The sequence below is a fragment of the Patagioenas fasciata genome, chromosome 1, assembly GCF_037038585.1.
Source record: "Patagioenas fasciata isolate bPatFas1 chromosome 1, bPatFas1.hap1, whole genome shotgun sequence".
Classification (NCBI taxonomy): Eukaryota; Metazoa; Chordata; class Aves; order Columbiformes; family Columbidae; genus Patagioenas; species Patagioenas fasciata.
The window spans coordinates 194068661-194082659 of record NC_092520.1 but is presented as its reverse complement, the minus strand read 5'-3'; the positions used below and the strand labels follow the sequence as shown (position 1 = coordinate 194082659).

General features: G+C 42.7%; 1 protein-coding gene across 1 annotated transcript; it reads right to left on the bottom strand.

Annotated features, from left to right (window-relative positions):
• Nucleotides 1-6225: 6225 nt before the first annotated feature.
• LOC136097316 (tetraspanin-7-like) lies at nucleotides 6226-10474 on the bottom strand. The gene has a single exon (XM_071803397.1). It carries the CDS (start codon nucleotides 10162-10164, stop codon nucleotides 9448-9450), a length of 717 nt encoding a protein of 238 aa, XP_071659498.1. The 5' UTR covers nucleotides 10165-10474; the 3' UTR covers nucleotides 6226-9447.
• Between the last annotated feature and the right edge of the window lie 3525 nt (nucleotides 10475-13999).

The window sequence follows — 13999 nt, the reverse complement described above, 5'->3', positions numbered from 1 at the left end:
ACTCAGTACTGTAATAATTTGGATCAAGTTAAATGTGAAATGACTGATCTGACATTTTGAGTGCCAAATGCTTTTTAAGTCTCATTTGAAGCAGAACAGTATGTCCTGAAAACATGTAAGTACCAGACAGTAATCATCAATGTGATAAAAGCCAGGGTGAAGAACAAAGGAAATGCAGTTCCCAAAACTGTAACAACTAAGGAGCTGACCAGCCATCTGCCGATTGTACTGCAATGTCATAGTTAAAAGCTGGAGAGGAAGCAGCATCAGGGGAATTACATTGATAAAGCTTAGATAGTACCACTGAGCAAACTCAGAAAAATAAATGGCTTATGGCAAGCAATGCTTTTCATATGATAGAAGGCTCTGTGGACAAGACAATTAATCTGTGTTTCACATTATAAATTAGAAGTAAATAAGATATTGCACAGTGTAAAGTCAGGAAAAAAAATAATAGTCTTTTTTTTTAAAAAAAAAAAGGTGAAATATGTAGGAAGCACTGGAGAAATCTTATTGGATCCACTTGCAAGGACAGAATGGTGTTTCAGTACTGCTGCTAAGCCTCCTGCAAAAAGGAAAATAACATGATAAAAACTGTCTTGAGCCAAAGACTGAGTAATAAATAAATGTGAATGTCATGTGCACACAAGGAACATTGTACAGAACGCAAATAAAGGGTGACATCCCTGACACAATGAAAGCATGACATATACAACATATGCTAAAAGGTTGGCTTCAAAACAGCACTCACATCTTCATTTCTACTTGTTATAGAGAACTGTATTAACCAGGTATATGTCTCAATGCCCTCTATCAGGAGACTTAAAATTAAGCTCTATTCTGCTCTCAAGCCATGAAGTTCATTTCCTGGGAGTCTTTCTGGAAAATAGACCTGAATTCTACCTCTGCTTCCTCGAAGAAGTATCCGATGACATGTTTATTTCCTGATGAGTTTGCTCAATGCTACGTTCGAAACCTCATTAATTATATTATTCACATCATCACCAGAGTTGGTCCAATACAGCTTATTTTCCTTGTAAAATAATTAGTTTAGGTTCTACCTAAGTTCCCCAGTGTATTATTATTCTAATAAAACAACATCAACAACAAGCAATACCATTAAGCCAACAAAGAAGATAAATGGGAAGTGGGTGGTGGTGGTGTTACCTTTGGAAAGAAACACATCCAATAGAAAAATAGTTACATGAAATTATTGTTTAATTATGACTTTCAGCCAAATTTTTCATATAAATAAAAACATAAGGTGACTACTAGTGCTAGGAAGCTGCTGTTACTAAAGCCAGGCAGATCAAGAGGCCTCTTTTCAAAAACCTATCCAACCAGGGCCTGGAAGGACTGCCTGACTCCTGGGGTGGAAAACTAGAAGAGAAAGAGGAGTTGGTTCAAGGGAGCCAGCATGCAGTAGAAAACCAACAAATTAGATGAGCATTAGAGATAATAACACTCTGTGAATAAGAAGTGGAGTTACAGGGGCAGGTCTTGGAAAGGCAAAATGGACAAGAAAGTCTGAACATGCTATGCTGGTAGGAAATTTTGCAATATTTATGAGTTTCCAAGTCTGCTTATTACTCAACCATCTTGGTGTTTTCTTTACCAGTTTCGGTAAACAGATCTATTCCAAATAATGAGATAGGTATATTTAGCTGTTGCATTTGTGCTTTTCTTTCATTATTATTTTGGCTGAACTCTGCATGGAAACTCAAGGTGCTACTGCAGATGGCAGGCCTCCACTTCCATCTCTTCTGAGGGTTCCTAGGCAAGAATGACAGTACCTGGGATTACTGGGAGACAAGTAGACTATGTCAAGGAACACGACATAATCCTCCAGCACAACTACTGAGAAGAGTTTCTTGTTAAAAAGATCCTTTCAGGCAACTTAAGTGCTGTTGAACTCTGAAGTCTGCTCAAGGCAATCCCGTCTCAGCAGTGAGCTGCTCTGCAAGAAAAGATTCTTGCTGCAAACGTCAGCATAGCAGAGGCTGGCATGAGCAGAAGGGGCACCATCACTCCAGCCCTCCAAGGAAAGCTTTATCATGTGGATAAACTTTCAAGTAAAAAGACGTATTTATTACCCTTTCAATAAACAACAGCAAATTTCAAATGCACTGTAAAAGACATCTGCTTTGAGAGGTTTCCTTTATATCATCCAGGGATGGTGAAGGCTCAGAAAGCAGAGCACAGGTCATTTTCCCAACACTCCCACTCTAGTAACTTTGGCTCTAATTACCAGGAGGCAGCAGCCACCCTACATAGTGCTGTCTGCAAGGTCAGGAAACCAAATGGCACAGAAACAGCCCTGGAAGATGCACTTAGGGCAGTAATAAAGCAGTATGACTACTCTAATGCTGGCATTTTAACCAAGATATTATCAGTCCCAACTCACCAGTCAGTCCTAGAACTGAACAGGGAGACTCCCACCACCCCATCTTTGTGACCTGGAATAAGTGGAGCTATCTATCAGAAATGATTGACACTAAGCTTGAAAGATCCCTTTTCTTAGGTTTTACTATGAGGGCATAGCACTGTTTCAAAGTGCTGATACCTTCAGATGCATGTATCTCATGCAGACAGAGTATAGCTGTAGAACTGTTATTCTGGGCAAATTAATAACGTGAATCACCAAGGAATATTTGACCTATTTGTTGCAATGTTAGGATGTAATATGGTACTCCTCGAAGAATCGCCACTTCCAAGGAGTTGCCTGTCTTGGTCAAGATGAGCATTGCACCTCCCTTTATTTTGCTGTGGTCTTGCCTAAGACTCAACGTATTGTTCAAAACCAATGAACACAAATGTTATATTCATTATGTATCCATCTGAATACCCTAACATGATAAAACAAGAGTAATATTTACAAAATAGTAATAGTCTAAAATTCAAGCTTCAAACAAACTTCTTAACTCAAAGCTTTGCTTTTGTGAAGCCAGCCTAAGAGTTACTCTAGACATCAGCAGAAAGAGAACAGACACAAGGCTTCACAGAAATCGCTTCAAGCAGATTACAGAAATCTTTGCAGAATTAGAGCATTTGAAATAATGTTTAATTTGATAGTTTTAAACCTGTAACCCAGATAAGATTCTTTACTAAATTCTATTACATGGATTAAAATCATTAACAAAAGATTTCCTCTCTATATTAGACAGTACTGAGTGTCCATTGCAAATGGAAGCTGATGTCAAGGACAGAACGATTGCTTAGATAGTTCCTTTTATTTTTCTGTCACTGTCTCATCCACAAGCAAATCCACACACCTGATTAATAAATACAGAGCTTCTGGAAAATGTGTGTGTGTGCATTTTGTGTTCTCTTTGATAACACGGAAACACTATATGGTTTGATATTTGAATTTTTCTGACCCAGAAAGTAGATCACAACAGTAGAGGGCACAAGAAAACAAGGTTAAATCGTGATACTTTAATAGCTTTCTCAGCAAATTACAATGGCATATTGAACAGATTGAAATTTATGGTTTTCAATCATATAAATTTGGGTAGAAGCATGTATGTTTACCACTTTGAATCATAATGGGTGGAATTGAATCATAATGGAGGAAAATTGCAGATAGATTTATTTAACCAATGAACACATCAGTGTCAAAAATCTTACCTGACAAAGATGGTCAGTCTCTGAAACAGAAGGGAACAGAGAAGAACCACAGGAGATCCTACCACTAGGTTGTTTTGCACTCTAGTTTGCTTTGCATGTCTTTCCATAACATCATCCTGAAAAGCTCAAAATTCAAGGATATTTACTGACTCCCATTAACTTTTCAAGTTGCACAAAGTAAACAGTGGCATTGAAAAGTAAACAGTAAACGGATCAGAAGGCTCATGACAAAAGGGATTCACTCACAGTTAAATCCTTTTCACAGTTCATGCTTAAATTCTCCTCAGAAAATAGTATCTTTATGGCACTGTTTTCTCCTCCTTTGCAGTCTCACTGTCACCACATCTGACTTCACCATGGGCATTTTTTTTTCTCCTCCTTCAGGTCTCTAGTGAGATCTAAATTTTTTTAGCTGCACTTCTCTCTATTCCTCCATGCCCTGGCACTGGATCAAAGAGGAACAATATAGGAGCAAAGTAAACCAATATGAACTGTCTGCTCTCCTAGTGAAAAATAGAAATCTTTTCCCACACATAAGTACTTTATTTAATTGTTTGAGATGGGATTTGGGATGTTACGGGGAAGTGACTATGGCTTTGATAAGCTCCCTGAGGCAGAGACGTGTGACTCGGTGCAGGGAAGGGCTGGACATGTGATACCTTTACAGATGTACCCCCGACCCTTTAGAAACTATTGAGATCTTTTCAAGTTACGAGTATCTTTTGGCTTGCTCTGTTCAATGCTGGTGCTAGCACAGCTCAAACAAATATAATATCAAAAGCAATGCTACCTTCCTGATGAGATCTGCTGTCCTCTGGGCTGCAGAGATTTCAGATGGAAAGAAAGTCTCAGACTCTGTTAGTTGTGTGATTTATGTTTTGGGTTGCTGATCAATATTTTGTGGCCTTCAGAATAAGACTGTAGTAAGACTTCCTAACTTGACTGTCCAAACTTTCCATGAAGATGCCTTTTTTGTTGGAATATGAAGTACTTGATTGGGAAAACACTGAATTTCTAGATTTGTTCCAGTTCTGTCTGATTTATCAAAAGGTCCTGTAGGTTGCTGGATTTATGAAAAAGGGCATCTTTACTGTAATTTATCAGTGGAAATAACTGATGAGTGCTCTTCTTGTCAACGGCTTTATACAATATCAGCTGCTATCAGTGGAAGTCACCAAGGTAGTAAGTGATTGTATTTTCTCCAGAAGAAAGAAGATAATTTTATAATAAGATAAATACATAAATAAACATGAAAACTTCTTTTTAACAAAATGAATCTTCTTTCTTCTCTGATTTACTCAGTGTTACTGCTATTGTTTAAGTTTTCTGACCCCAGGAAAGCCATCTCTTGCCTGAAAATTCACAGTCTGTTATAAAGGCCATTTTTAGCTAATATTATTGATAATAATTCAGCTACACACAAGTGTGGTAAATAATTGGTCTTGGACAAAATATCAAAACACTTCTGAAGTTTCAAGGAGTTATATTCTTGGCATTCTCGATCAATGTTACAAAATAGTCCTTGTTTCATAACAAGGGTCTAATCTTACTATCCTGTTAATCCTAAATCTCAGTTTGCCCAAACAACAGAGCTATTGTTTCTACAACTGCAACACAGCTTGCTCCTATACTTAATTTGGTATGATTTTAATTGATTAAATAACCAGGGATGTTAAAATTGAGATTAGCTTTTTGTAAAAGATGGGATCCATTTTTATTAATATATACCTTTTTGACAAGTGTCTTTGCACTGAAGAGGGTGATGGAAAACAAATCTGTAGTCCAGCAAGGAGTAGATGGTGCTGTCTGGGGTAACATTTACCACTTACAGCCATTCTGACTGTCCATAAAAAAAATAACATTGGTTCTAGTTAATTTTAAAAATTCAATTAAAAATTGTTCACAGAGCACAAAGAATTCAAGACAACTGAAACAGATACCGGAAATCTGCTAATTTGGGTATTAATTAGAGAGGGATGACATTTCTTCCATACATCTACAAAAATGAATGTTAATTATTATTCTAAGAACTGGCAATAAACATCCAGATAAAACTCACATGAAATCTTCGGTGTTGTAAGTATGCTTACATGGTTATTGCCAAGGTTTATCCTATTGCAGTGAGTGTAGGTCAAGAGTGCAGAGGGATGCTTTGCATTTTTAATTATTCATTTAGTTGAGGTCCTGAGATTCAGACCTGGTTGCCATACAAAAATGCACTGCCATGCTTAAAACTTGGTCCTGTCATTCTTATTTTGATATTCTTAGCAACTTAAAAATACATGCAAATCCACTGAAGTTATAATAATATTTACACAGGGGTTTTGGTTTAATGTGTTTTAACAGCAACCTTCATTTCAACTGCCTGCTATGTGTCATATAAAGTAATCAAGGTCAGGATCAAAAATAATTTTATGAATCAATGGAGGAAAAAAAGAGCAAAGCCATATTTTTGTAAATTTTCAGAGCTTATTGATTCAAATAAAAACCATTATAATAAACCCAGTGCAACTCCATGTCCCTTTCCCACACATTCCACAGCACCTGTTTTATTGCTTCCTTAATGGTTCTTCTGAATTAAAAAACAAAAACACAATATGCTTCTATCTTCACATTTTAGTGTACACTTCATTTTACTTGCGCTCAGTTGAGCCACATGGAGACACACACAAATACTAAATTGGATTCGGAATAGTCATTTGTTTTGCTCATAGCACTTACTAAACTTTATTTCTCAAGTACCATTTCCTATACAAACTATACCTTTTGCCCATCATTGAGACTGTACAACATGATCTTGATTTCCAGAAAATAACAAGAGTTCCACGAGTGCATAACTCAAAAAAAAGTGTTGCTAATACAGGGACATTTATAAACAAACAAACAAACAAAATATATTATGTAAAATAATAAACATCAGCACTAAAAATGAAGCATTGTTTTCTCTATAAAGAGAGATTCCGAACACATTTCCAGAGTTCATCTATGCAGATGAAAAGTCAAATGACTGATAAGCCTGTTTACATTGCACTCTTCACCTACAATGTCATTATCACAGTTACATAGCCACGTAGTATCTGAAAAAGGGTCCGTTAAGATAAAGCCCCAGCTAACATCCAAGCACAACACAAATGTCAATCCAAAATCCTAAACTCCATCCATGCAGACTTGAAGCACTCTCCAAAAAGGAAAACCCAGTTTCTCTTCTTATGGTTTTGTTCTTGTGAGCTATGGTTGAGAGAACTAAACCCAGGAGAATTATTTCCATGAACAAACATAATTTTTATAAATACAGTGGCAAAACCAGTTTGTGTGTCCAGACTGCAGTGGGTGCTGGATACTACCTGCTGATCCTTGTAGAATTTTTGCTTTGAAATACCCTTCTGCAGCTGAAACTTCATTTAAACTTTAGACTCTTTTGCATATCTGGAGAGTACAATATCACTTTTACACGGAAACACCTATTTACATTGTTTCGGTTTGAGCTTTGTACATTCTCAACTACCATCAAGCTTGTGCAATTAATATAAGCTGGAAGAATTCCCTTTTTGTTTCCTGGGCAAGCCAGCTTCGCAGAAATACTGCACCTTTATGAAGGCAGCCCAGCGAGCCTGGGGCTGTTACTAGCCGGCCGAATTGCAGCACCATCTCCACGTCAGAAATACTTAAAATCCTGCAGGTGGAACAAATTTACCACAAAATTGTGCAATCCCCCCCCCCAAACAAAAGAAGACTGGTGGGAGGGAAAAATTTAAAAAAAAAAAAAAAGGCGGGGGTGGCTTCACTATCACAAAAGATGGGAAGTGGTAGCATTTCGAGGTATTTTTAAACATTATAAAGCGTTAAAAGCAGTAAAGACACCTGAAATCACAATCTTTCCAAGTGAATACATGTTTTGCTCTGGTTTCACCCCCAGGAGCATTGTCAAACAAAATCCTAGAAGCTTATTTTCAGCAGGAGGAAAGCACAGAAATACTGAGGCAGGGTTGCTATACGTAGAAAACCTGGGAGGATTTAAACAGCGGGAGGAGAGGTAGCTCTGCATCTGATCCGGTTTTCCCAAGGGAGAGGCTGCGATGGCTGCGATGGGTTTGCTCTCACTCCACGGGGTGAGCGGGCAGGGCCAGCTCCATCTCCCAAAGCCAGCGGGAGGAGAAGCTCTTGCCTCCCATGTCACTGGGACAGAGGCTCTGTCTGGCTTGTCTTTGCAGATATGGATCACTCCTCAGTGGGAGGAAAAGAGAAAGCCAGAAATGTAGTCAAAAGTAGCAGAGGCAAGCAAGGAAGAAAATGAGCCAAGCTTTCCTCACACCATGCATTCATTGCAGGCACCAAAGCTTCATTGCTAAACACCTTTCCTCTCCTCCTATGAAGTTATCAGTCACCTTCTTCACTCCAGATTTCCCGTCCTGCTGGTGTTTGTTGGCATTTGACCATTCTCCACAGCTTCACTAGTCACGTTCCTAAAAGATGCTGCATCCTGGAGTTCCTTTGTGGTTCTTGGCTCTTTTCTGAAAACCTCCCTCCCCCAGTTTGCTGGGTAAGGGGGGCATTCAGCATGTCTTTGTGCCATGAGGCAGAGAAAGGTGTAAAAGTCCAGTTCACAGGTTTTAAGGAAGTGGGAAGAAGCAGGGATGAAGCTCTGGAAGTTCAGGACCTCCTGAAGTGCAGGGCTTGCTTTTCCTAAAGCTCCAAATGCAAGCCCAGAACTGCTGGGAAAAACAAAATCCAGTTGATTTACACTGCTCTCTGTTCTGCACACACCCAGGGCTACACAGCAAGTATTGGGGCTCTCTGTTAACTTTCAGTTCGTATAGAACTGGCTTCAAAAACGTAGGTGGGGGCACACTTCAGAGACAGATCCTCTGAAAAATACAAAAATGTCTGAAGGCTGATTTTTAAGAACTCCTTCTATAAAACAGAAGGTCTGTTCCGCTCACCCTGAAGTTAACAGTGAAAGTCCAAAAGAAACTTCTGAAGGGCAATGTGCCCTTCCCTCCTCTTGCCACCCCTAGTCAGGTCTGATCCTACAGCTTTGCCATCCTCATGTATGACAGGGACTCAGTTTAAGGTTTTCTCAGCCCTGCAGTGGCATAACTGGCTAAAGCAGACAGGCACATCCTGAAGGAAGGAGCAGCACTTGGAGCTGCAGCTCCACCTTTAGATGGAGATCAGCATCGGGAACACCACAGCGGGAAAAGCATGCGTGGCAGCCGGACAGCTTTGCAGCAGTGGGGTGCACACTGCTGGGCAGTCCCTCAAGCAGCCCTCGATGGCAGCTGCTGGCACAGCTGTCTTGGACCAAACCTGGCCCTTGTGCACTCTCTCAGTTTTCCAGTAACATAATTTTCCAGTTTCAGAAGAACACTCACCCAGTGTAATGCTGACAGACACTTATCTTGCTCTCCCAGACCCTCTCTGCTTTCCTGGGCCCCATTTCAGTGCCTCGGGATGTTTACATCACCCAGAAAACCTGTCAGCCTCAACACATCTGTCCTCCCACTGCCCCAGAGGATGATGTCTGTCCATGCTGCCACCACTCTTTGCAGAAGCAGTCCAGAGGCTCCAGGGAGGCTGTGGGGACCCACTGCCCTGCAGAGTACACAGCCAGGCCAGGACGCACCTTCCCAGCTCTGAGGGGCCATGGAGATGCCTGTGCCACTGATGCATCTGACACAGGCTCCAGCGGAGGAACAGAGTCTGGAGGGGGAAGCTCAAGTGGAAGTGGGGAATATGAAGGGAGGCTTTTCCCAATGGGGTACACCCAGGTTTAGGAAAAGAAATGAGTTGGAACTGGTAAGGGACAGGGCCAGGGGGATCTCAGCAAGGCGTGGCAGTGCCCAGCCGGTGGGCAGGGACGCGAGCAGCCAGCAGGCAGGCCAGCACAATGCCGATGAGCTGCAGCAGTGCCAGCCCCAGAGCAGCCGTGGCAATATAAAACATGTTGCTGCTGACGAAGGCTGACACCTTGCTGAAGCAACCATCATGGTGCAGCCAGTGCGCGTTGGGTGGGCTGTGCTGGCAAACCCGGCGGGCCCGGCAGCAGCTGAGGGGCACCGAGCCGTTGTGCTCCAGTCCCCAGGGCGAGGTGAGCCAGTCGCGATAGCTCTTCACACCGCAGCAGGACAAGGCACGCTGCAAAGCGTCCAGGGCATCCGCCATCCCCTCGTCCTCCCCGTAGGCAAGCAGAGCCTGGTGTAGCCCTTCCTGGAAACCCTGCGCAACGTTCTGGCGGTAGAGCAGTGCCGAGAGCCCCGCCGTCACCCCAGCCACCAGCACAGCGGTCAGGAAGACACTGTAGGTGCGCAGGAGGCCCTGGTGCTCTGTGGCAGCACTGAAGCAGCCCAGGAAGCCCCAGATGATGACTGTGATGCCGGTAGCCACGAGGATGGCAGGAGCGCTGGGGCAGTTGTTGGCTGACAGTGCCAGGTAGCTCCCCAGAGACACCTTGGCCCAGATGCCAATGATAAGCATGGTCAGCCCTGCTGCCCAGAAGATGAAGCTGAAGGCCATGAGGGACAGCTTGAGCATGGTCATGGTGCCTTCAGACTCTGGTGCCGGGGCCCCGTGTCTCCACCGGGCAGGCTGTGGCAGTCGCGGTGAGGTGGGTCCCGCGGCCGTCGGTGCCGCCGCTCCCCGGGAGTGCTGGTCTGCGGCCCGGCGGGGAGGGGAGGGCGCCTTGGCAGTGCTCGGGGTGCTGGCTGGTTCCGTCGCTCCTGCCGGGCAGCCCTGGGTGCGAGGCCCGACGGCCGCTTCCCCCGCAGTCTCTGCGAGTCCCGTCGCTGTTCCGCCGCGTCCCCTTTTTGAGCGGCCGACGGGGGACGCGGAGGCGGCGGTGCTTGTCCCCGCTGCGGGGCCCGGCGGGGCGGGACGGGCCAGAGGTCCCTCCCTTCTCCCCCGTGCCGTCCTCTTTTAAACGAGCGGCCGCTTCAGGTTAGTGCACGTCCAGCAAACCGCGAAACCGGGGGGGAGAAGCACGTACGTACGCTCCTTAGCGAGCACACACACCGGCTCCTTAGCGCTCCCCTCCGAGGCTCGGGGTGCAGTAAATGCTCGAGTGTACGTGAACCGGCAGGTCCCGCCGTCCGCAGCGCTGTGGGCGCTCAGCTGAAAAGGTGCTGAAAGCTCGAAATTAGCATTTGCTGGAATACGCTGCAGGCCGGGCTTACCATGGGCAAGGGACTAAACTTCTCCGTGTAAGCGACGGGAGTAGCACCTAAAAATCCCACAAATAATCCACAGAAAGCATTAAAAAAATCTATTAAATGAGAGGGTTCCGGGTTTTTTGTTTGGTTGTTGTTGTTGAGTTTTTTTTGTTCGTTTGTTTGTTTTGTGGGTTTGTGTTTGTTTTTAATATTCCTTATACTGCATCAAGCTGTGCTATTAGGGCACTTTGTAGAAACAAGCATAAATCCGTACCTGAATATTAACTAACTACGTGGTCAGTCAGTCAGTCAATCTCGATTTTCCCAGCTGGAAACTATTTTCCGGGTGCTCTGACTCTGTTAAATATTTGCCTGATTTAGCCCATGATAACAGTGGGACATAGGGAAGGCATTAAATGGCTGTGCAAGCATGTGCACAAATAGATACTGTTATATAAATGGCCCAGGAAGGTCTGATATGAGCACGTACACTACCACGAGCAGTACACTCTCACTGCAAAAGATAAGCTGCTCCTACAGACCAGGTAAGTAAAAGATGAAAAGGAAACTGTGAGGCAGGATCTCAGACAGCAGAATTACCATCCCCCAGTGCTAATTCATTGCTTAGAGCAGGAGTGTCAAACTCATTTTCACCGGGGACCACAGCAGCGTCGCCGTTGCCTTCAAAGGGCCGAATGTAATCTTACGACTGGATAAATGTAGAAGTTGTTACATTTACACAGTCCTAAAATTACACTCGGCCCTTTGAAGGCAACCGCGAGGCTGATGTGCCCCCCCCCCCGGTGAAAATGAGTTTGACATCCATGCCTTGGAGAGTCTTCGCCATTTCTTGACAACACCACAAGAGGCACTTAGTACTCTTCAGTTCAAGATTGTACAGCATCGTCATTACTATGGGTCTTTGCAGTGCATACAGAAACTACTCAAAGGCATTGCAAGACAGAGTTGACTTTCATATGTCTTCAGGTGCTCAAGAAATAAATTTTGTTATATATTAGCATACTATCAGACTTCTATAAAATGTCAATGTTGCATTTTTAAAATGTTTAAATAAAATATTAATTATTACAGTTTATTTAGTTGGTGCAAGATCTTTAACATGTGCAGTTTAATGGATCACTGTGCACTTCAAACTGTCAATCTTCCCCCCGCCCTGTAATTCCACATATTGGAACAATGATACTCTCATTCCAATTTCTACTGATGTAACTTGGAGTGGAATTTGGGGCTTTAGTTTGTATATGCAACAGTCACACCAAAAAATCAGGTCAGAGTCCCCTGTTGTTCACATCTTTATCAAACTCCTTTGGGACTGAATTCTAAGGTTTAACTATGTTCCAATCCTAATTTTTGTGTGGAAGTTTGAGAATAACATTTTCTTGGTTTCCTTCTGTTACAGAAACATAGAAAGGAGGTGCTTCACATATCACATTTTAGCATAGTTGCAAAAGCATGAATATAGCATAATCATCATTGAAACATCATCTGTTCTTTATTAGAGGCCTTAATAATTTCATTAGCTGGAGATTATCATCATTCCCATATTTTACAGTTTACACATTTTACATTCTCTTCGCTTTTTACAAGTTTAAGCTCTTCATTAGTTACTTAACAGATGAAGTCTGAGCTAGTTCCTTTGATTTTCAGATCTTCTCAGAAGATTTCCCAGCTCTTCATGTCAAGATGACTTAGGAATTATGATTTCCGTGCTCTAGTACAGTATATTGCATCATATTACCCATTTTAGCACTAAATTGTATGACTAATATCTACAGTGGAGAATTAAAAGAGTTCATGGCAAAGACAAACTAGAGGTCTGCAGGCATGGAGCTTCCTAAGCAATGGCCAAAAGGTGATGGTTTTCACAGCTGACACCTAAGTGGACACAGTGTTGGGAGGCTCTGAAGGGGCTGTTCCTGAAGCTGTGTTTCCTCTGAAGTCGCAAGTCTCTGCTGGCCAGGCAGCTGTCAGTCATGCGGGGGAAAGTCCCTGCGGTTCCTGTAATGGGCTGATCATTGCTGTGTCACCAGCTTCCAACCACCTGTTTCTTCTGTTAGGATTTTACACCTTTTCATAGCAGTGTTTTTTCCATTTTGAATCCTTGAACTGCTAACCACCCACATCCCAAAACTACCCGCTGCTGTTTTGCCTTTCTTATCTCACATGACTCTCTGTACTTTCTCAGGACAGAGCAATTTTTGCGGAGGTTTCTCAGAGCTGGTGCTATCAGAACTAGGTGTTGGATGGCAGACAGCTGGAACCTGCAGAAGGGCTAGGTCGGCTTCGTTGGGCAGTGCTAATGGGAGGCTACTGCCCCTTGTCACGGGACAAACCTGTGAATACTCCATCCGGATACTGTCTCAGATCTGAAGCCACATTTGGCTTCAGCACCAATAAAGAACATTAATAAGAGGTGTTTTCTGCTGCCCTTGCCCTTCCTTACAGAAAAAGCAGGCAAAATAGCTTTAGAACAGGTTTGTACAGGTGTCTTGGGATGCACTATGCCGGGTAGGAGCGGTCAAAATATAGGATATATGGGAAGATCTGTGGCCACCCAGGTTCCTCTAGCATGTGTCAAAGATGAAGGATCGAGCAAAGTGTAGAGAAATCTAAAATTATCTTCATAAAGATGTTTTATGATCTATCAGTACTGTTGTGAAGTATTTGGCGCATAATAACTATTCGTTTCACTGGCAGTTAGGTGCTGAACTTCCTCCAAAAATCATGTTAAGCATTCAGTGTTAGGAGAAGTCAGACGATTTCAACATTTGTGCTTTTTTTAACTTGGGTTAAATGAGTATACAGCACCAAATTCTGCCCATTCTCATAAGCTGTGTCACTGGAACTGTTTGGGTAAGTAAAGGAGGTACGATTGGGTCCCTTGAGTGTACATGAAGCCATAAAGGATGAAACAGCTTCAGTGTCTGAATCTTCCTAGAATAGCTTAGATTTTATAGATTTTTCAGGCATTATAGATTTTTCAGACATTAGCAGAATCATAAAATACATCTACATCTTAGTAAGAAAACTGTCACAGAATCTCCTGAAATCCTACTAGGAACAAATGTTCATGATCCTGTATGTGACATGTGAACCAACAGTTTGATGAAAGAGAAGTGATATTCCTTTACCTGTTGTTTTGGAAAGCAAAATGTCATGGAAAGACCATAAGAAATGAGGGTTCAGAAGTGCCTAACCCAGTAGTG